The sequence below is a fragment of the Liolophura sinensis genome, chromosome 8, assembly GCF_032854445.1.
Source record: "Liolophura sinensis isolate JHLJ2023 chromosome 8, CUHK_Ljap_v2, whole genome shotgun sequence".
NCBI classification, from domain to species: Eukaryota; Metazoa; Mollusca; class Polyplacophora; order Chitonida; family Chitonidae; genus Liolophura; species Liolophura sinensis.
In genome coordinates this window covers 26,435,257-26,456,965 of record NC_088302.1, presented here as the reverse complement: position 1 = coordinate 26,456,965, position 21,709 = coordinate 26,435,257, and the positions used below count along the sequence as shown (strand labels likewise).

General features: G+C 37.8%; 1 protein-coding gene across 2 annotated transcripts in view; it reads right to left on the bottom strand.

Annotated features, from left to right (window-relative positions):
• The window catches only part of LOC135473024 (uncharacterized), a 33,590-nt gene extending 18,378 nt beyond the window's left edge, over positions 1–15,212 (bottom strand). Inside the window, exons 1-4 of one of the 2 annotated variants that reach the window (XM_064752795.1) lie at positions 15,161–15,212; positions 12,800–13,003; positions 12,481–12,557; positions 11,771–11,866 (exon numbers count right to left, since the gene is read on the bottom strand). In XM_064752795.1, coding sequence (XP_064608865.1) covers positions 11,771–11,866; positions 12,481–12,531 — 147 coding nt within the window. In that variant the 5' untranslated portion in view covers positions 12,532–12,557; positions 12,800–13,003; positions 15,161–15,212. Of the gene's footprint in view, positions 1–11,770; positions 11,867–12,480; positions 12,642–12,799; positions 13,004–15,160 lie in introns of those variants that run through there. The other variant, XM_064752796.1, reaches the window with a different exon arrangement.
• Between the last annotated feature and the right edge of the window lie 6,497 nt (positions 15,213–21,709).

The window sequence follows — 21,709 nt, the reverse complement described above, 5'->3', positions numbered from 1 at the left end:
TTACGTCAGCTTCTAAAAGTTAAAACACGCAAAAGCCATTATGTTTTAAGTATACAGACCAAATTTCAAATTCATCCTTTAAGATTTCTGTTCATGGGACCAAAATCAAAAGTGAAAAATGCATGTTCTGGACATTTCAAAATGATGCTCTACCTTGTTCTACTTGAAAAGGAAATCAATTGGTCCTCCATCTTCTTGGTAGACGGCGCGCAAAAGTTTCTTCCATGAACTGATTGAGTCCCGAGTTTCTTTAAGAGTAATTTTTTCCAGCTGTCCTTGATGTGGCTTTTAGTTCATCCTCAGAAAATTTTTCTGTGCGACCCTCATGACACCTGACAGGTGATACAATGTGGGTCACCGGAATGTGCGTTTTTGAGGATATGTTTTCATTTTAACCCTGTGTACAGACTACTCAAGCTATGACCTTGGTCAGTATATTAATAAAATCATGCCATTTGAATGTCTAAAGTTTGAAAGGGATTTGAACAAAGGATAATGGAGCAATGCAGCATCAAAGTACAGACCATTTTTTTTATGCCCACCCCATATATATATGGGATATATACATATACATACATGAATATGATTTGAACTTGCTGAACAAGTTGTTTTGGTGTTTATTTTTTCAGCTGAAGCCTTTAAATGAAATGCTTTCTTAGTAACCTGATTCTTTATGTTTATGTCTATGTATTTACTCATCAAAATATAGGCATGTCGTTGAATGTATTGAATCCAACCTTGAAATAGACTGATTTTAACTGTATATTCACAAGTACTTATTACTTCTTAATTAACAGGCACCTCTTTACAACACTGCCTAGTGCGTACTGAACATGATATGTTTCAAAAGACTGGTACGTGCAGGTTATTCATATTCATACGTTAATTTTGTTACATCTGCCGGCCAGTACCCATAAAGCAATTGTTAGGAATAAATACAATGTACTGCATATACAATGTAAGCAAAATGTCTCCGAACCAGTTCATACAGTATATATTTATTTATTTATTTCGTATGTGTTTTATGCCATACTGAAGAGTATTTCATTTATTTGACGCCAGCCAGCATTATGGTTGGAGGATTTATACCGGGCAGAGCCAAGCGGAAACCCACGACCCTTCGGAGATTGCTGGCAGACCTTCCCATGTACTGCCAGAGGGGAAACCAGCATGAGCTGGACTTGAACTCACAGTGACCGCATTGGTGAGAGGCTCCTCACTGCACTGCACTGGCGTGCTAACCCCCGCTGCCAACGGGCCCCCCCATTCAGTATGTGCAGTACATGATATCAAACTACCTCATATCTATCTAGACAACTGTCTTCCAAGGACTAAGTGGTAGTAAAACATAACAACTTTTGACTGGATAAAAGAAGATGAAATGTGATTATAAACATCATTAAGGTCCTTATTTATGCAATTATCCATATACACTGACAACATAAAAATAGGTATTGTTTCCGGTGTATATCTGTAATATTAAAGCCATTCATGTGTAATTGTCTGTAACCATAATTTCTATAAGCCAGAGTGTGTTACGGCTTAGAAAATATTTTTTCTCCTTTAATTTACTTGCTTGCATTTCTGCAGTGTTGTATTGTAATGTGCAATGATTTGTCTAAATGAAGTCTTAATGAGAGTTCCCTATATTTCTAACCTTTTCAACTGCATCTACAACCAATATTTTTAAACATTCTGGGAGAACTAGCTATGGAGTGTAGCACAATAATTTGTACAGTTTCAAGCCTGACACAGACAAATCATTAATTTTCATAATGACTCTATGCATAAATTCTGCTGAAAAAGTGCTTTAGTATTTGAAAACGTTGAGGATTTACAGTGTATTCAAGCTGAGCACATCATATTTTTTTTATAATTACATACATGTACATTAAACCACAGCTACATGTACTGCTTTTTTTATTACAATCCCAATTGTAATAAATTTGCAAACTCCTACATATTCATGTATATTGCAACACATCATGGAACGTCTGACTGTATACTATACTTGTAACTGACATGAAAAATAGACTGCTATACAGTACGATCACTTGACATACATGCACATTTGCTGTTTTCCCATTAAAGAATACAGCTCTACAAAGGTAGGGTTTTTTTTTTTTCAACTGATACTTCGAGGTGGAGACAGTTACATAATGGGGAATTAAATATTGACAAAGGCAGAAACAATAGGCCTCAAGGTCTCAGTCAGAAGTATGGCCTTCAGGCTGACAGCTGAACATACGTAACATGCACATTTTTCATGGCTACTTAGCACACAGATCAGTAATCCTGCAGACAGTGTAGTCAGAGAGCCATAAAAACCACTAACTCAATACAGGTTCAGGACTTGTGTTCACGTGAAAATGAAAAAAAAAAAAAGTAAATAAATACAAGCATCCCAGAGGATCCCGGTCTCCAGTCAATGAGGCATTGTTTAAAAGGGGATGATAAGCATATACATGTGTATTGCTGTCAAAAATTATTTGCAGTACAAACTGAAGACACTTTGCAATTCATGTATTGGGAACATGTAATTTAAGCCGTAGGGCTATGCCAAGTAGCAAGGTTTATAAACATGTATAAATCCACCAGAGAGGGACACAGTAAGCAGTTAAGACAGCTCAGAGCAGCCATCTTGGCTATAGCGCAGCATAATGACCCAGGAGTCTTTCACCAATGTGGTTGCTGTGAGTTCAAGTCCAGCTCATGTTGGCTTCCTCTCCGGCCATACGTGGGAAGGTCCGGCAACAACCTGCGGATGGTTGTGAGTTTCTCCCGGGCTCTGCCCGGTTTCTTCCCACCATAATGCTGGCGACCGTCATATAAGTGACATATTCTTGAGTACGGCATAAAACCAATCAAATAAATATATAAATAAATAAATAAATAAAGCAGCCATCTTGGGTAATAAATAAGGATGTCCTGAAAATGAATCCCTGTAATCATATCAGAATACATGGAATGGCATTACCCAAGTTTGACGGGCGTGATGCCGTGATTTCATATCACGATATTTTAAGATAAAACACAGATATGTGGATGTTCATACATGTAAAGATGGGCAATGGCAGCCATCTTATATAGATCACAGAATGTGACAGATGAGTGACAGCTGCCATATTACTGGTCATTGCAGGCAGCAAAAATGAGCAGCAGTTAACACATCTCAACTATAATCTCAAAATCTCTGAAAGTAACGTGCGTTAAATTGCTTTTTAGATTTTACTGCAGATGGGATGGTCAAACAGACAGAAGCTTTAGACCACCTTTTTCAAATCCATCTAGCTTCAACTTCTTTCTATATTATACAGTTTGACTAAGGAATCATATAGGCCCCATAGATCTGTAATAAATTAATACTGGCATCTGAACTCTTGTACACATATATTGTAAATCACTCATACATGTACTAATTTCTTGATGCAGAATTACAACACACATACAAGAATGCTTGCTACATGTCATCCAATGTTACAATTTAACCTACATGCAGATAGTACACAATATGCAGAGCTGCACGTATATTTACAACTTGTGTTCGGATTAATGACAGCTCAAATAATCCAAGGTTCCACATGAAGTTGTAAGTCTTAAAACTTTTACTTCTGACCACTTGATTCAGTTTGATTCCAGTTTTTTTTCATCACATCAACATCAGATTGGGTAAAAATGCATGTACAAGTGTACTGCTCTGGTCCCTCAAATACCAGACTGGAAGAAACCTTTGACACAGATTTTCTGGCATGTTACATTTGGTCAATATCTCCAGTGCTTTATGATGCTGCTGAAGCCTATATGAGCTCCAACCAACTGCTCAGTCAGCATACAATCAGATGCCACAAGTTGCCTCTAGAAGTTCTGAAATGCTTCGAGTCACCAAACACCCAGTTGCTCCGAGTAGCAGATTTGTATTCCATCTGTTCAAAAGAGACACTGATTTGATATTGCCAGCACACATTTATTTTTAATAATTATTCAAATAAATCTCTGTATATAATACACACACCCAGCTTTGACATTCTTACGTGTACATGTTACTTTGCACAACAGACAATAGAGATGTTTCTTATGGATGAATAATTTTGGTTTATTAACACGATGTAGATGCTTACAGTGTTACCATACCATAAGAAACATTTTTGTTTACAGTACATCAGCAACTTCTACACATCACTCAAAGATGTTGATAAACACATACATGCAAAATAAATTTCCAAAAAATAAAAAAAATAAAATGAAATATCTGATGGATTAGTTTCAAATAAATAATCAAAGCTAGCCTAAACCTAGTGGTTGGAGACATCTCATATTTTCAGTCTCCCACAGGTTGTTTAATTGCAGTTGACTCCACGTACGTCACTGAGCGTGAATGTCAGATGTGTCTTAACACCCCACGGTGATAACTCAGTCACCTTCAGTTATTTCCTGCTAGCTTATTTCCTCAGCAACCAGTGCTGTCATGTTCTCGGCAGATTACAACACCTCTACATGTACAGGTTTTACATGCTAACAATTTTGTTCTCAAAAAGTCATGTATGTAAAAAGCTGTACATATGCATTTACATGTACATGTGGTACTTGTGAAATCAACTGAATGTTGAAAAAAAGACATTTCGATTCGGTAATACACTCTTTTCCCTTTTTAAAAATATCTTTAAAGAAACAAAATTAAAACTTGTGACTGTCACCTGGAACTCTATTCAAAATAGCAATGACTGTCATGTTTTGGAATAAAACAATGTACATAAAATCACAAGCACACAAAAAATAACTGCCTTCGTACAAAAGAATGTTGATATACACATTCGTCACACAAAGACTTTGATTACTCGATGCATGTCAGTGAAATCACAATACAAATTCATGTGTATGTGTTGAGGATTATAGTGTGAGATAAAATGCCTATATATAAGGCTCCAACTATATACACAGTAGCTTTGGAGCCACATCCCAGTTTACATGGACTATAAGATTATATTGTGTTAAAATATATTTTTCACAAATTTCCACACCACGAAATCTCATGTGCGCACAAATACATGTACATGTAGGTTAGCACTAGAATAAAATTATTCTTTTTTATTATTATTATTCTTTAAATAAAAACAAATCAGAAATCTCATAATAACATACATGTACATCTTAATACATCATTTGCTTCAACATCAGATTGGACATATCTAAAAACCTTCGAAGAAGTAGTTGTTGATTTGTTTACTTTCCAGCACATTAGCAAAGAAGACCTTTATGAAATTTTGTCTTTTATTAAACATAGTGAAAAAAAGCTGTCATAATTAACAAAAAGTTCAAAAGGTTGATGGTAACTCCAGAAAACAATACCAAGGCCATACATGTGTATGTCTGAGTTTTTCACTTTTAAGATGAAAGCAACAAAATAATAACTAAAACATGTATCAAACTCATGAAAAGAAAGATGAGCCAATTAAATCATGAGATCACCGCTCTTATGGGCACTAAACTGAAGAAATTCCTTCAATACTCTATTTGTGTATCCTTCAACTGTACGCAAAGTTTGGAATGAAGAGAAAATTCTTCTTCTGATTATCTTAATTACTGCAGAAAACTACATGTACAAGTGTATCAAAGCGTCATAAATAGACCACAGCTATAAATTATGCAATAAATTTAACCAGTATCCTTCTGGAGTGAAGAAAACAGATCTCAAATTAAGAAAACAGATCTCAACACACTGTACATGTACATGTAGTGTACAAATTTGTCTACCTCTCACATGTAAAAGTGCATGTATGTATAAGTACAAGTGCATGCATGTATAAATACAAGTGCATGTATGTAAAATTACAAGTGCATGTATGTATATGTACAAGTGCATGCATGTATATCTAAAAGTGCATGTGTGTATAAGTACAAGTGCATGTATGTATAAGCACAAGTGCATGTACAGGTATGTATAAGTACAAGTGGATGCATGTATAAGTGCATATATGTATACAAGTTGAGCCATTATGCATGTCTGCATGGCTAGAACACTGCAGCACCTATTATGATGTCCGACTTTCTGTCTGTGGAAGCCTGTGGAAGTAATTAATAGTAAAGTGTTTGATCATTTACTTACATGTGACGGTCGAGCTAATTCTTCATAGGACAGATGAAAATGGAAGACAGCAGGAGAGTTCACCAGGCAAACAGTCTCCCCCATCCTGGATCTCTAGCTCAGATGTCCATTTCTTAAACTTCGGACAACAACAAATTCTGGAAATTTGCAGTTGACAGCTCAGGTTACTCACACTTTGAAACTTTGGACCAATACTATGAGCACAATGTCACCTAATTTCTGTAATCTTCGCAGTATACAATGAAACGCATGAAAAGCCAAGCCTATACATTACATTCCACTGGATACAGAGATCTACATGGGTCACAATTATTATAAAATTTGATCAGTTCCAACAGCATGGCATTGTTTACCAAGAGAAATAATGAAGGATAATCAAAACATGTGCTTCATGTAGGATAAATAATCCGGGTGTTACTGCATCAGAAGACTTGAAATCCTCCAGATGCTTCCAGATACTCCTCTATCTCATCTTGCAATGACAGTATCTGATATTAGTATACCCACTGTGTCTTGCTAAGACCTAAGCTATCATATCTCACTATGGGTTTACATGGATCATGACACTACAGGTATCTACAGGTGAGGTTAATCAACAGGTGAGCCTCGCAGAGCCCCCCTCCTTTCTGCTACAGTGTCTAGGTCAATAAGAGCGTGGCAGAGGTGGACACAAGGGTCTTAAGGCCATTTGCCTCACCTCATCCTAGCCCGAATCTCAGGCAATATGCACAGGTAATCCATAGGATGTAGTGACAGTGTCCGTGTACAGACTTGAGGTTGTACCAACAGGTGCGAGACGTGTGTGTATAGTGGCGAGGACATATGCATCCAACTCGTTTAAACAAGCCGCCACAGCCTCGATTGCCAGCCCTCCTTGCAAAACAAACCAACTGTAAAATCAATGAGGTCTTGATCGATCTTCATAGCACACACAATCACATGTACTTGTACACTGTGAGGATGGCACAAAAAATACTCTTGTCCTACAGTGAATCTGTGCCGACGCTTACCTGTTCCTCTCTACGTGATACATGTCTTTCAGGTAAAACATTACATCAAGTTTGTATGCTAATCAGTACAACATGAAAGGGGATAGAAACTCTTCCTCGGGTGATATCACCTCCATACATATGTATTACAATCCATTACCTCAGGTGGAAAATCGCAATTAACTCATCAAAACATCTTCTGGCTAAATGTAAAGAGTATCTCAAAACATTTCTTTTAATAAAAGATATTTTTTGAGTGTATAATTAAGCAGATTATTGCACATTTCACACATGTAGCAATATCATCAACTCGGACCTTTAAAAACGAAACACATCTATTTTATGCAAAGACGCGGAAAATAAAGTACATATACACTGTGTCTGAAAGAAGCCATGATATATATTTGGCTCAACATATTCCCGATGACGATAACAGTGCAAGAGCCCTAAAATTGGCTAAATTATGGTTACGTATGAGGTTACTTATCTTTATTACACCAAGGATTTTACATCTATATCAAGCAGCCAGCATACATGTATACATGTAATGGAGGTGCAGGTGCTTGGAATCAATGGCTAAATTACTGATTCTGCAGGGTATCTACTATTCGGTTATATTCAGAGGTTAAATTAATATCGTTGTAATGGGTGTGTTATTATAGGTGTGTACACCAACAATAATAACTTTTTCACACAAATACAGTTGGCCCTTGAATGTAATTATTGGAATACCTTCGGGAATTAATACAAACCCTGTGACAGTGACAGCATGCATTCACTGTATAAAACCACATTATTTTATGTTTATCATTTGATCATTTAAATATTGATCAGTTGGATTCACATGCAGAACTCTCTATTTGCTCTATTAGTTGTCATGACTGAATGTATATAACAAATTAGTGTGAGCATGACTTCCTAAAAAGACAAATGTCATTTACATCTAATACTACAACTGCGACTGATGTGAAATTCGACACTATAACATCTCCACGAAATCCGACTTAGCCATAAATCAGTTTTGAACTTCCTCCTAATAAACCTGTGAAATGAAACGTATGTCTTGTATTCTTATTATTATTACTATTCTTTATATTTATTATTATTTTCTGCTTCCCGAATCTGTACTGAGTGCACTATGGCTGGGAATCTGAAACTTAAGTGTACGATAGGAAGGTAAAAGTTATTCCAGGAGACCAAGAAAGGAAAAAAAAATGTAGGTCACAGGGGTTGAATGTGGCCATACTAGATCTCAAAATCTGACCAGAATTTGCTTAACTTCAAAATACAAGGCATATATTGTTATGATTCTTTCAGGCCAAACAGATTCCAATGCACATTGGCTAAACCAATGGCCATTGGAGTAGATGTATGTTGTATGACTAAAAACCTCTTCAGTGTGCAGAAGGCACATGAAGCCAGAATGCACTGATCAGAAGGCACGTGAAGCCAGAATGCACTGACCAGAAGGCACAAGAAGCCAGAATGCACTGATCAGAAGGCACATGAAGCCAGAATGCACTGATCAGAAGGCACATGAAGCCAGAATGCACTGATCAGCAGGCACATGAAGCCAGAATGCACTGATCAGCAGGCACATGAAGCCAGAATGCACTGATCAGAAGGCACATGAAGCCAGAATGCACTGATCAGAAGGCACATGAAGCCAGAATGCACTGATCAGAAGGCACATGAAGCCAGAATGCACTGATCAGCAGGCACATGAAGCCAGAATGCACTGATCAGAAGGCACATGAATCCAGAATGCACTGATCAGAAGGCACATGAAGCCAGAATGCACTGATCAGAAGGCACATGAAGCCAGAATGCACTGATCAGAAGGCACATGAAGCCAGAATGCACTGATCAGCAGGCACATGAAGCCAGAATGCACTGATCAGCAGGCACGTGAAGCCAGAATGCACTGATCAGAAGGCACATGAAGCCAGAATGTACTGATAAGAAGGCACATGAAGCCTTTGGGGCCTTGTAGTATCAGGTCTCCAACATGTCTGATAGTGGTGACGACATGCGGTACCTAATCACAATGTCAAAAGCCAGGCTATGAAGCTTTCTGTTATTATAAATTCTTCGTGGTACTGAAGCCACTTAATGTCTTACCCAAACATGCCAAATTGATTTATATTAAGAACCACTCAACCAATTCAGCTGAAATTTAAACACATGTATAGACATTCCTATTTTGAAAACTGTGGAAATGTACAGATTACCATATTTGTCATGTAACCAAAAATATTTGAATTTGAATATTATAATATATCTTATTTATTAGTTTAACAGTCTCATTACTTTGGTCGGAAGTTGCGATCTTATTCTCATATTTGCAGGTCACATCACAGAAAACTTCTTAAAAGTTGAAAATTAGACGTTCAAACACCAAAGATGTAAGACTTCAAAGTTTAGTTTATGTCACAAAATGTGAGCAATTCATTTTTTTTTTTTTAACGAGTCACATGGCAGACAATCATGTCCATACTTTGAAGTTGAAAAGTCTACTGTCTGAGCACTACAAATCAATTTTATTGTTTTAGTCAACATTATATGTATATTAAGGCAGAGAGAGCGCTGAACTCAACACATCAGTCTATACATGTAGTGTACATGATCATCATGTAATACAGCTTCTACAACACTCATTTCCAATCATTGATCTTAAGTGGTATATAAAAAAGTTACTTCAAAAGGAAGAGTACGGTTTTAAGGAGAATGAAGAAAAATGCCAAAAAATGAAAAAAAAAAAAATCATTTATATTTGGGGCATATTTTATATTTCTTAATAACTGCTCTATCATGTCTTTTTTTGCATATTTTCCCTCATTGGTTGGAAATATTTAGAAATGATGTCTTCTATGAAAATACTGGGAACGCGGGAGCAAAATTCAGGCTTTCTTCCCTGCTTTGGATAACAAAGTTGTTTTGACAGCTATAAGTATCGCCACTGACATCAACAACCAAGTAGTGAGCTGAGAATGTTTTTTTGTACTTTTTCATGTCAGGCTACCTCATATACTCTGTATTATTAAGAAATAAAAATCGAACATTTTATGTATCCTTTTAGCTCAATTTGTGGAACTTCACACTGGAAGGCAAGTGATCTTCAACATAAAAACTTCAGGTAAGACTAGGTAGACATTTACATGTATGAACCTAGCATAAGCACAGTTGGCAAGTAAGGCAACAAGAAAAGCGGAGTTAGAGGAATCTGGAAAATTTCCTTCCGGGGTTGAGCCCTGGCAGTGAACAAATTAACATAAATGTTTCTTTGTATGAGAATTTGAAGTTCAACTACAATTCAAGAGTTCTATATCATCAAAGAAGAAACTATACTCTAATTGTTGGACATCCTGCAGATTTGCTCCTATGAACAAAGACAAGATACAATCATGAAGCTTGCAGTCTGAGAAATCAGAAACCATTTATTCCATATATATTTGTTGTCGGAGCTCCAGCTCTGATATTTTTTGTAACCTGGGAGAGCTGTTGGCCCAATTGTCTAGAGAGCTGATAAGTATTTCTTGTGATTAGATTATTGGTTCCAGAAGTGAACTGGTCTACAGCAATTTTCAGCACCAGAATATCTGCTAGATGCGTATATATAATATATGTATGGTTGGGGCTTTAAATCGTACATAAAAATTTTCCAGTTATATGACGACGAGAAGTCATTAGGCACTGTTAGGTGTGTGTACATGTACGTGCATTGTCTTCTTGTGGCTGGGCAAGTCTATGTCACCAAAATGCAAAGTGATGTGTTGCCGCTACTGAAGTATGCTGAAAACACCAAATGTGACACCAGATGTGACATCCCAAATTTATATCTAATTTGTGGGAAATATGTCTGTCTCAGAAACTGAAGACATATTTACGTCATTGCAAAGCCTTGAAAAGGAAGAAAATCATCAACAACACAAAGACTGGACAAAATATAAAGATCATTACATGTACATGTATGTTCCCTGTAACATAGGACTGAGCTTCATGTTTGTTTTCTCTGGTAATACCCAATTAAATCCCTTTTAAGAGAACAACTATATTGTTGACAGTTAATGAATGTACTCACAATTGTGCAGGAAATAAGGATGTATAACCTGGGTCTGTCAATTTTGTTTTTTATTCCATTTTTGGGCTTTTTTAGTGTCTGCTCACTCATAAAACAAAAAAAAAATTACATACCCCTTTCGCCTAACTACTTCCTGCTGAAAACCAGAGCTGCTTTAAATGCACATGTACCTCTATATATCATTAGTTCAATTTTTTACTCCCTTGCATTAAAGGATATCTAAAAAAGAATATCGACTATGGGTTCTTTTTTTTTTTTATTTTTGAAACACCCCTATAATTCATGCATAATTTCTGTCAATGGTTGGAAATTTTCAGAAGTGAAATCATCCATGAACTTACTGGGACCAGAGGCAATATTCCCTTCACACAATTCTTAGTTATGGGCTTTAAGGAAACTGTATACTTTGAATGCATTTTTTTGTCCCAAGAAGAAAGCTGAAAAGACTTTTTTGTATAAAGTTTTTTATATGTTAGGACATATCCTAAACTGATGCTATATGAAATGAAAACCAAACAATTTATACATCCTTTCATTCTGATATCAGAAATGAATTCCGCTGCATTCTCACCTGATTAGCATATTAATTAGCCTTACCTCAACGTCAATATCTGACCCCCTTCTGATTAATCCAATGGTCTCACTGGTAAGAGGAAAGTTTCCCAGCATGGCAACTGTCAACACATCAGCCTCCTGCAAATATTAACCCTTATTACGCCAAAATACACAGACACTGTGACAAAAGTATACAACTGCACACGTTCTCCCCAATCTCTTTCAATCGCCTTTTCATTTGCACACTTAACTATAGTTGACTTGAGTTCTTTGATCATTTCTCACATCTCAAGTCTCTATTTCAGACACACATGCATTTCCAAGCAAAACATTAATATGCCTTCCAGATTTCAGCTCTGAAATTAATATTTACAGAAGTACAGGTAACAACTGTCAAAATTAAAGCAAGAAAACAATTATAAAAACATGGTATATGTTACGATGTAAGTGTACATGCAGTTTAAACAACTTCAGGCCATGTGTTTGCGCCTGTCCTACTCACTCTACATCCTCTAGCTACCAATGCGGTCGCTTTGAGCTCAAGTCCAGCTAATGCTGGCTTCCTCTCCGGCCGTACGTGGGAAGGTCTGACAGCAACCTGCGGATGGTTGTGGGTTTCCCCTGGGCTGTGCCCGGTTTCCACCCACCATAATGCTGGCCGCCGTCGTATAAGTGAAATATTCTTGAGTACGGCGTCAAACACCAATCAATTAAATAAATAAATACATCCTCTAGCTCTGCTGCACCTTTACCTGATGAGGCACCTGCCGAGGTTGGCTTCCGTAAGGTCCTGCCTTATGCATGTGCCTAGTTTACTCTTTTCTTCAACCTGACCAACATCAGATATTATTTATTTTTATTCAGTTTTAAACTCTGCACTGAAAAACACTTCACTAACACCGTTTTTATTCAGTTTGCATGATGACTGCATGGTTAGGAAACCGTGCAAAGCAAAGAAACCTGTTCCCTTGTCTCAGAAAAGTAAATGGACAAACCTTACTTATCTACAACCTGACCAGCTGGCACTGGATTTCATCTACTGTAATTACTTTTATGGGTAAAAAAACTTACTGTGAAGAATTATATACATGTATGTATACTGATCAATACATGGAGCATCCAGAAAACCACAGCGACGTCATGCCGTCAGATGGTAATTTCATTCTGCCAGAACTGTCCCAGGGATGGTGAATTCTTTCATTCTGGCTTAGCTGTTTGTAGCCTGACTGACTTCTTCCACAGAATGCAGCTATATGTCTATAGAGTTGGCTTTGGCTGTGAACAAGGAAATAAGTAAAGATATAAGTAACTTAAATTAAACACTGAAGAATCCACCGGAGGTGCTATATAACAAGTAATGAAAGAAAGTTCGTCTACAGAGGGAAGAACATTGGACTCATAGATCTAGTTACCAGTACACTCAATTAGCATGACATTATAATTAGACATTTTTACTCTACATGTACAACATCCAGTCCCCATACAAACTCTCCTCCATCTTCAGTTGTTTGTACTGCATAAAGTAGAGGGACATGTGTTGTAAAAGTTGCATTCACATCTGTATCATCAACCAGTCCCAGTGTTCAGAAACATATGTAACACTGCCCACCTTCTGACAAGAACAAATGAGCATGCAATCAGTATAGCTGTAATTCTCACATTAGATTGAAGACCAAACAAAACAGCGGTGTAGAATTTCTTAAAATAAAGACGTGGATCATCCACAGATTGTCCAATTGCCACAATATGGATGAAAAATTATTTCATCCATATGGCATTATTTATTTGTCTGATCGGTGTTTTATGCTGTACTCGAGAACATTTTTGATTGATACAATGAAGGCCAGCATTATGGTGGGAGGAAACAGGACAGAGCTCGTGGGAAACCCATGACCATCCCCAGGTTGCTGGCAGACCTTGAGCTGGACTTGAACTCACAACGACCACATTGGGAAGAGGTTTGTGGGCCATCGTGCCAAGCTTTCACGCTAACCACCTTGACCCGAGATCCCTGATGTGACATTATGCCATAATCATTTATTCATCCAGATTGACCACCAAAATACTATCAATTGTAAAAAAGCTTTTCAGCATTAATTCAAACTTCATGTTTTATTGAAATTTTCATACATGTCCATTTCCAGGCCTTAATACATGTGCATATAATCATCAAAACTCCAAATGCAACAGTTTGTGGTACATTATCTTTTTTTCTTGGTCAAAAAACAACCCTGTCCACAGTGGCTTTTTAACAAGGTGAAATAATTCATTGAATAAATTTTAAGGCTTGAATTGCCCTGTATAAAAAAAAACTTTCTAATGCCAATTAAATCTAGATCTAGACAGTAAGATTTGAGCAGAAGCAGCAATCTAGGCATGTCAGGGCCTGATTAAGGGCAATTTAGAGGCAATGAAACAGGTTTCATATTTTTGTGTTATTTGTAAATACGGAAGTGATGAAACTGACAGCTTTGTCAAACAATATGGTGCCCCAACCTCAAGCCATGTGAATTGTTGCGCTTTAATATTTTATTGACGTCAGGTGCTCAATTCTAGACTTGTAAACTTCACTTTATTGCTGGTTTCGATTTATCACCTATCAGTGAAGAAACTGTAATTTCATGAAAGTTTTCACTAACTTTCTAGCCTTGCCATGTAAGTTTGTTAAATGACCATGTGAAATAATATTGCTCCAACTAATTTTGCTCCAATCAAACACCAATCTATACTACAGTTTGTGCAGAAGAGCAATTGCATGTCAGCATAAATTTGGTGAAAAATTCCATGAAATTGTAGATCGATTTACTGTTTTTGTTGTGTCCCATGATGAAAATAGCCAATACAAACTGCAAGTCAAACAAGTTAGAAATCATGACACACCTATGATAACTACAGCAATTAATATATAAATTAATTGGTATAATTTGCTATAACCAACAGACTGTGATGATAATTGTTTTAGAATGTTCTTGCATCAGATAACATGTGCCAGGTATAAACCTATTCAGGTTGACAGGAATGTTAAAAAAAAAACACAATTTACCATGAAAACACAAATTACAATTAAAACACATCTCTGTGAACCTGTTTAACGTTGCACATTTTACCTGAATGTGAATGTTCTATCGGCCTCAATTAGAAATGTGTTTTGAGAAGGTAAGATGATGTCCAAAAGGAAATATGTAAGTTTCAGCACCAAAAGTGATATTTTACAACATTCAATAGTTTGCCTTTATGGTTTGTGAAGAAATTTTAAGTAATTTGGCAGAGAATAAATTATCCAAATTATGAACATGTACATGACACTCTCATGTATACGTGAAAAAAAAAATGGTGTGAATTTCCTAGCCTGAAGTTATACTCATTTCATTTAGAGATGGATTTTATTTTAGTTCATACGATAAAATGAAGTAACTTATGCAAAACCCTTACCTGTTTTTTACACTTTGAAATTGTGAGCAGCTTCAATGTCTTAAGGCATCCCTTGCATACATGTGTGCTTAGAGCAGCATTAAGTCCTCACAGCAGTACATGTTTTCAGGTAAGCCTGAATCACTGTCAGGCATATAAGCATAAACAGGAAGGTACTAGAAGTAATTAGCTGCTTGCCTATTGACGTCAGGTGGTTCAGCAAGCCATGTCCACCCGGAAACTGGCCCAGGAGTTTGCCTCTTTGGAGGGGCTGACGTCCCCCAGGCAGGGCATGTTGTACATATACAGTCTGCGTAACGAGGCCCTGAGGTTCCCTCAGCCATAACCCTCCATTCACACATAGGCACCAAGACGTCACCAGGAAGCCGACCCTTATAAATGAAAAATATGCAGAGCTACGATCAATAATCTATATCAAACCATAGCTGAAAAGCCTAAAAGCATTTGGATGTCCACAGGAAATGCACAATTATTGCATACTACCAGCTAAAACACACCAGTCTCAAATACCATAGCTGCATGATTGTACATGTACATTGTACATGCATACATGTACATGTGTGTTCCACTTGTGTACACGTTTAGGTTTTAAATGTTAATCAGTCAGTATGAAAGATGAAAACAGATATACACACATTTGTGTTGTCGTTCGGATTCTGTTTAAGCCCTTAAATTATCAGTCTGGACAGTCACTTTTGCAACTGAGACAAGTATTAATTGTATCACCTGTCACCCACCAGAATGCTGTCTTCAGGTTGCCAAGTCTGGCCCATCAGGTCTACTGATCCAGACTGATGTTTCACACCAAACATGTACAGTATCTCTTGTGGACCTTTAAATTACATGTATGTGCAGGCATGGTTCAAGACATCCCCAACAATACCAATATTTGAATTTTTTAAAATGTAGGCCTTGTGTGATATACCGATATGACTGATTACATATACATTCTCATTATATACGTTTTAAAGCGTCTTTTGTTGTATGCAAGCACACAGGCTGACACACATCACACACAAATACATATATTTGTCAACACATAACTTATTCGATGCCATTAAACATTTGATAATCATGGGTCTACGGTCGGGTGACAGTCGGCCAAGGCTACGCAAACGATGGCTGAGAGATCATTCTGGACAAGTGGATGGCCCCACAATGACATTCCAGACAAGTGGATGGCCCCACAATGACATTCCAGACAAGTGGATGGCCCCACAGTGACATTCCAGACAAGTGGATGGCCCCACAATGACAATCTGGACAAGTGGATGGCCCCACAATGACATTCTGGACAAGTGGATGGCCCCACAATGACATTCCAGACAAGTGGATGGCCCCACAATGACAATCTGGACAAGTGGATGGCCCCACAATGACATTCTGGACAAGTGGATGGCCCCACAGAGAGGCAATTAAATGACATTCTGGGCAAGTGGATGGCCCCACAGACAGGTAATTAATGACATTCTGGAGAAGTGGATGGTCTCACAGATAGGCAATTAAATGACATTCTGGAGAAGTGGATGGTCCCACAGATAGGCAATTAAATGACATTCTGGAGGAGTGAATAGTCTCACAGAGAGGCAATTAAATGATATTCTGGACAAGTGGATGGCCCCACAGATCGGCAATTAAATGACATTCTGGACAAGTGGATGGCTCCACAGACAGGCAATTAAATGACATTCTGGAGAAGTGGATGGCCCCACAGACAGGCAATTAAATGAAATTCTGGACAAGTGGATTGCTCCACAGAGAGGCAATTAAATGACATTCTGGAGAAGTGGATGGCCCCACAGACAGGTAATTAAATGACATTCTGGAGAAGTGGATGGCCCCACAGACAGGTAATTAAATGACATTCTGGAGAAGTGGATGGTCTCACAGATAGGCAATTACATGACATTCTGGAGAAGTGGATGGTTTCACAGATAGGCAATTAAATGACATTCTGGAGAAGTGGATGGTCCCTAAGATAGGCAATAATGACAATCCGGAGAAGTGGATTGCCCCACAGACAGTCAATTAAATGACATTCTGGAGAAGTGGATGGTCCCACAGATAGGCAATTAAATAACATTCTGGACAAGTGGATGGCCTCACAGACAGGTAATTAATGACATTCTGGAGAAGTGGATGGTCTCACAGATAGGCAATTAAATGACATTCTGGAGAAGTGGATGGTCTCACAGATAGGCAATTAAATGACATTCTGGAGAAGTGGATGGTCCCTAAGATAGGCAATAATGACAATCCGGAGAAGTGGATTGCCCCACAGACAGGCAATTAAATGACATTCTGGGGAAGTGGATGGCCCCACAGATAGGTAATTAAATGACATTCTGGAGAAGTGGATGGTCCCACAGATAGGCAATTAAATGACATTCTGGACAAGTGGATGGCTCCACAGACAGTCAATTAAATGACATTCTGGAGAAGTTGATGGCCCCACAGACAGGTAATTAAATGACATTCTGGAGAAGTGGATGGTCTCACAGATAGGCAATTAAATGACATTCTGGAGAAGTGGATGGTCCCACAGATAGGCAATTAAATGACATTCTGGAGAAGTGGATGGTCTCACAGACAGTCAATTAAATGACATTCTGGAGGAGTGAATGGTCTCGCAGAGGGGCAATTAAATGACATTCTGGAGAAGTGGATGGCCCCACAGACAGGCAATTAAATGACATTCTGGACAAGTGGATGGCTCCACAGAGAGGCAATTAAATGACATTCTGGAGAAGTGGATGGCCCCACAGATAGGTAATTAATGACATTCTGGAGAAGTGGATGGCCCCACAGACAGGTAATTAAATGACATTCTGGAGAAGTGGATGGTCTCACAGATAGGCAATTAAATGACATTCTGGAGAAGTGGATGGTCCCACAGATAGGCAATTAAATGACATTCTGGAGAAGTGGATGGTCCCACAGATAGGCAATTAAATAACATTCTGGAGAAGTGGATGGCCCCTAAGATAGGCAATAATGACAATCCGGAGAAGTGGATGGCCTGACAGAGTTAGTAATAACATTCCGGAGAAGTGGATGGCCACAAGGACAGATAGTAATGATAAAATATGGCATATATACATATATGGATTAAATAAGAATACAGGTCACAAATAATCTTTAGATAATGATAATCATATATTTATTTTCAGAGGGTAACAAACTCAGTCAATATGACAGTATTGATCTTCCCCTGAGGTACTCCATTCACTCACACATCCACTTGGGAATCACACAGGTTACTGTAAAAAAAAAAAAAAAAAAAAAAACCCAAGCATTAATCAGTTCAAAGTTATACACAGAGATACAACACTTGTTTGGCACTTTCTGGCACTTTTGATGCAAACTTTTAAACAATTTAACTGAGGAGGCAGATGGCACAGAGGCAGGCAGACTGTTCCAATGAACAGCCGCAGCATATGACAAGCTGCCTTCAACCTGTGGTTCAGGTCACACCTAACATAAACAAAATGTTGGACCAGTGATAGAATTGACCTACAACACTTGTGTTGCTTAGAATAATATCACAAAGGCTTGGTCGATTAGTACTGTTGAGATTATCTGGCAGATAAAGCTGTTGAGATACTGAAATTCAATGTAATTGGGAAATACGATTACATGTTGTAGTGTGTCTAGAAGCATTTGTGTCTTTTTTTATTCTCACAATAAGGCATCTGTTAGGTTTACCCATACATATATTCAGATGAACATGCAGGACAAGAAAACTTATAAATGATCAGAGCTTTTGAATTGCAGTGGAATAGGGTGTGTTGTGTTTTGTAAAGAAACTAGTCTTGGTCAGATTGGCCACTAATAAGCAACTTCAACTGGTTGGTTAAGGAGCTTTCTTATCCTTGAGAAACATTGTTTAGCAAGGTACTCCCCCTTTTTTGCAAACATAGGGAAGCGGCTATTGCTGGTTTCCAGCATGTGGTTGCATGGCATGGAAATCATGGATCCTCTGTTATCTTGTCTCTTTTAAGAAGTGTGCAAAGGTAAGATTGAATGTGTATTTAGATATGTTAAGCCTACATCATTTAGACCTATAAATATATCATTGCTGCCCATTTCATATCACCCCCGATAAATAAAATAAACAATAAAATGCTGAAATACTGAAGCTTTCGTTTTTCGGAGTAAAACTGCTTGTGTATTAAGGAATTTTTAGGTATGTGTAGATGCACAGTGTCTTCTTGTGGCAGGGCGATTCCATGCCGTCAAACTGCTGCCACCACTGAACTATCAACTCAAAGACACCAGACAATGACACTCCACCCAGCCACATTATATTGACACCCGGCCAAACTGTCATGTTTCCTTGCTCTATTAAACCTCAAAGTGCTTTTTGCCTAGCAACTTTGAGGCAGACACTCTAACCAGTAATGGTGACTGTGTCTCATATACATGTAAACAACGACACAGGACTTTTGTACCTACACAGCATTTGCTCTCGTTTAAAATTTTTACTAAACTGAATTTAGAGTGAGTTTTTTTGCACACAGGTGGAGCAGTCTTTAGGCAAGTAGTTCACATCTGGGTTGGAAAAAAATTACAGCTGTTGTAGGTTTCAAAATGAATTATGTTAAGGTGGCAGAGAAGCAGCCCAACAGGAACACTCCACACTTACATGTATGGGAGGCGCCACTGTTTACATTCACCCAGCAGTCATAACACATATTTGGATAACGCAGGGATATGATCTTCAAGACCAACAAGCCAAAAAGGAATGAAGGTTGGGCCCCCCAAATTGTTGCATGCATATTTATGCAGGTCTGTACCATCATTGGAGACACATCAGAAGTGCTAGAGGCAGCAAAACTCTGGCACAACACTCCAAATGATAAATGGAAAGTTGTAAAGATCTGCCAGAGCATGAGCAAAGGAGGATGAGGCATGCAAGGGCTTCAATTTGGATGTACGACACAATGAAGATATCTTACATGTTCACGTAGACATAAATATAGCCTAATGAACTAGACATATGTTATAAATGATACAACATCTAACAGTGGTCCGGCCTTCCCGAAAGACTAGGGATTCTTACCTGACATTTTGTCAGCCTGCTACCCATAACCAAGGGCATGTCTCACTTTTGTTGGGCCAAAATCAGCTCCTGTTATTGCTAGTATCAAACATTTGTGGTCCACGACCAGCAAAGCTTTGTCATCTCTAGCATTGTGTGCATGTCTGGTACGAAGTGGACTTTTACATGTTGTAGAATATTTTTGTTTGTCTTGCACAGAATTTTATCTGTAAGCAGCCATCATGTTGCAAAGTCTCCATAGAATAGAATCTATCTATCATAGTGAAGTCAATAATTGCAAGTCCAATTCCCAAAACTATGTTCAATACAAACCACCAAAGAACTAAGAAAGCATACCAAGTATGAAATTTAGATGGAATCGTGCAAAGAAAAGCAATCGACAGTTTTGAATGACATTGGAAAAATGTGAGTAATATTCTAGACAACTGAATGAAATCAGTATGAATATCCAAATTGTGTACCTTGATAGTATGTCATGTCAGAGATTCTAGATGCTTTGTCCATATTTACTTCCAGAGAATTATACTTATTGTATTCATTGTAAACTGTAAGAAACTTAGAGTGAAGACATTTGATGAAATAAACTAGAAACCTGCTTTTGCAGTACTTAATAACTTGTGACGTTGACTGAAATCGTCACACAACACACAGGATCTAACAAATGCTACAAGGTGATATATGTACATGCTATATGTTGGGCCCTTCAGTATATTGTTATATCCAAGTAAGGATAATTTACCAAATATCAAAATACTCATTTTATCAGAAAGTCAGCAAAGGCAGTTTTGGTCTTTGTACAAATACAGCTCCAGACAACATGTACCACCTGCAGAGTCTGTAGTTTCCTTAAATCCAGTAAAAGGGGATATATATCTTTCACAGCTTTTGTTGTACTGTAAGGATTGTTTAAAAATAGGAGTTCACCTATATACAGTTTAGTGAATGAGAAATAAAGATTCAGGACTGGTGACGGTTACTCTTTATTAATTTCAGTTATATTCACACAAGAACGAGTATATAGCTACATTATGTAGGTCAGCCAAAAAGGGGCACAAGTTATGCCCAATGGAATACCTATTATATATATATATATATATATACACTGTGGATATGTCATTGTGGTTCACCCGAATTTCACAGATATGTTAGTAGTTACCAATGAGACATTCACGCAAATCAATGAACAAGGCAAAATGCCATGAATAGTAATCCTTGTATGCATTGGAACCAAAGAAGGCTTTGTTTCCTCAATTTGAGGTTATTGTAGCTGTGACCACTTTTATTACACACGAAAACAATATTAGTGATGAAATTCGATCAATGAAGACATTGTGGGAATTTGAGGTACAAAGAGTAAAGAAATCTCAAATGAAGATGTCCTTAAACTGCACATGTATTTGAGTGTCTATGGTGCTTCACTGAGACGATTAGACTTTTCCCATAGGGAACAACAACAAGAGTTCCCATAGGGGCCTACAGCTGACGGC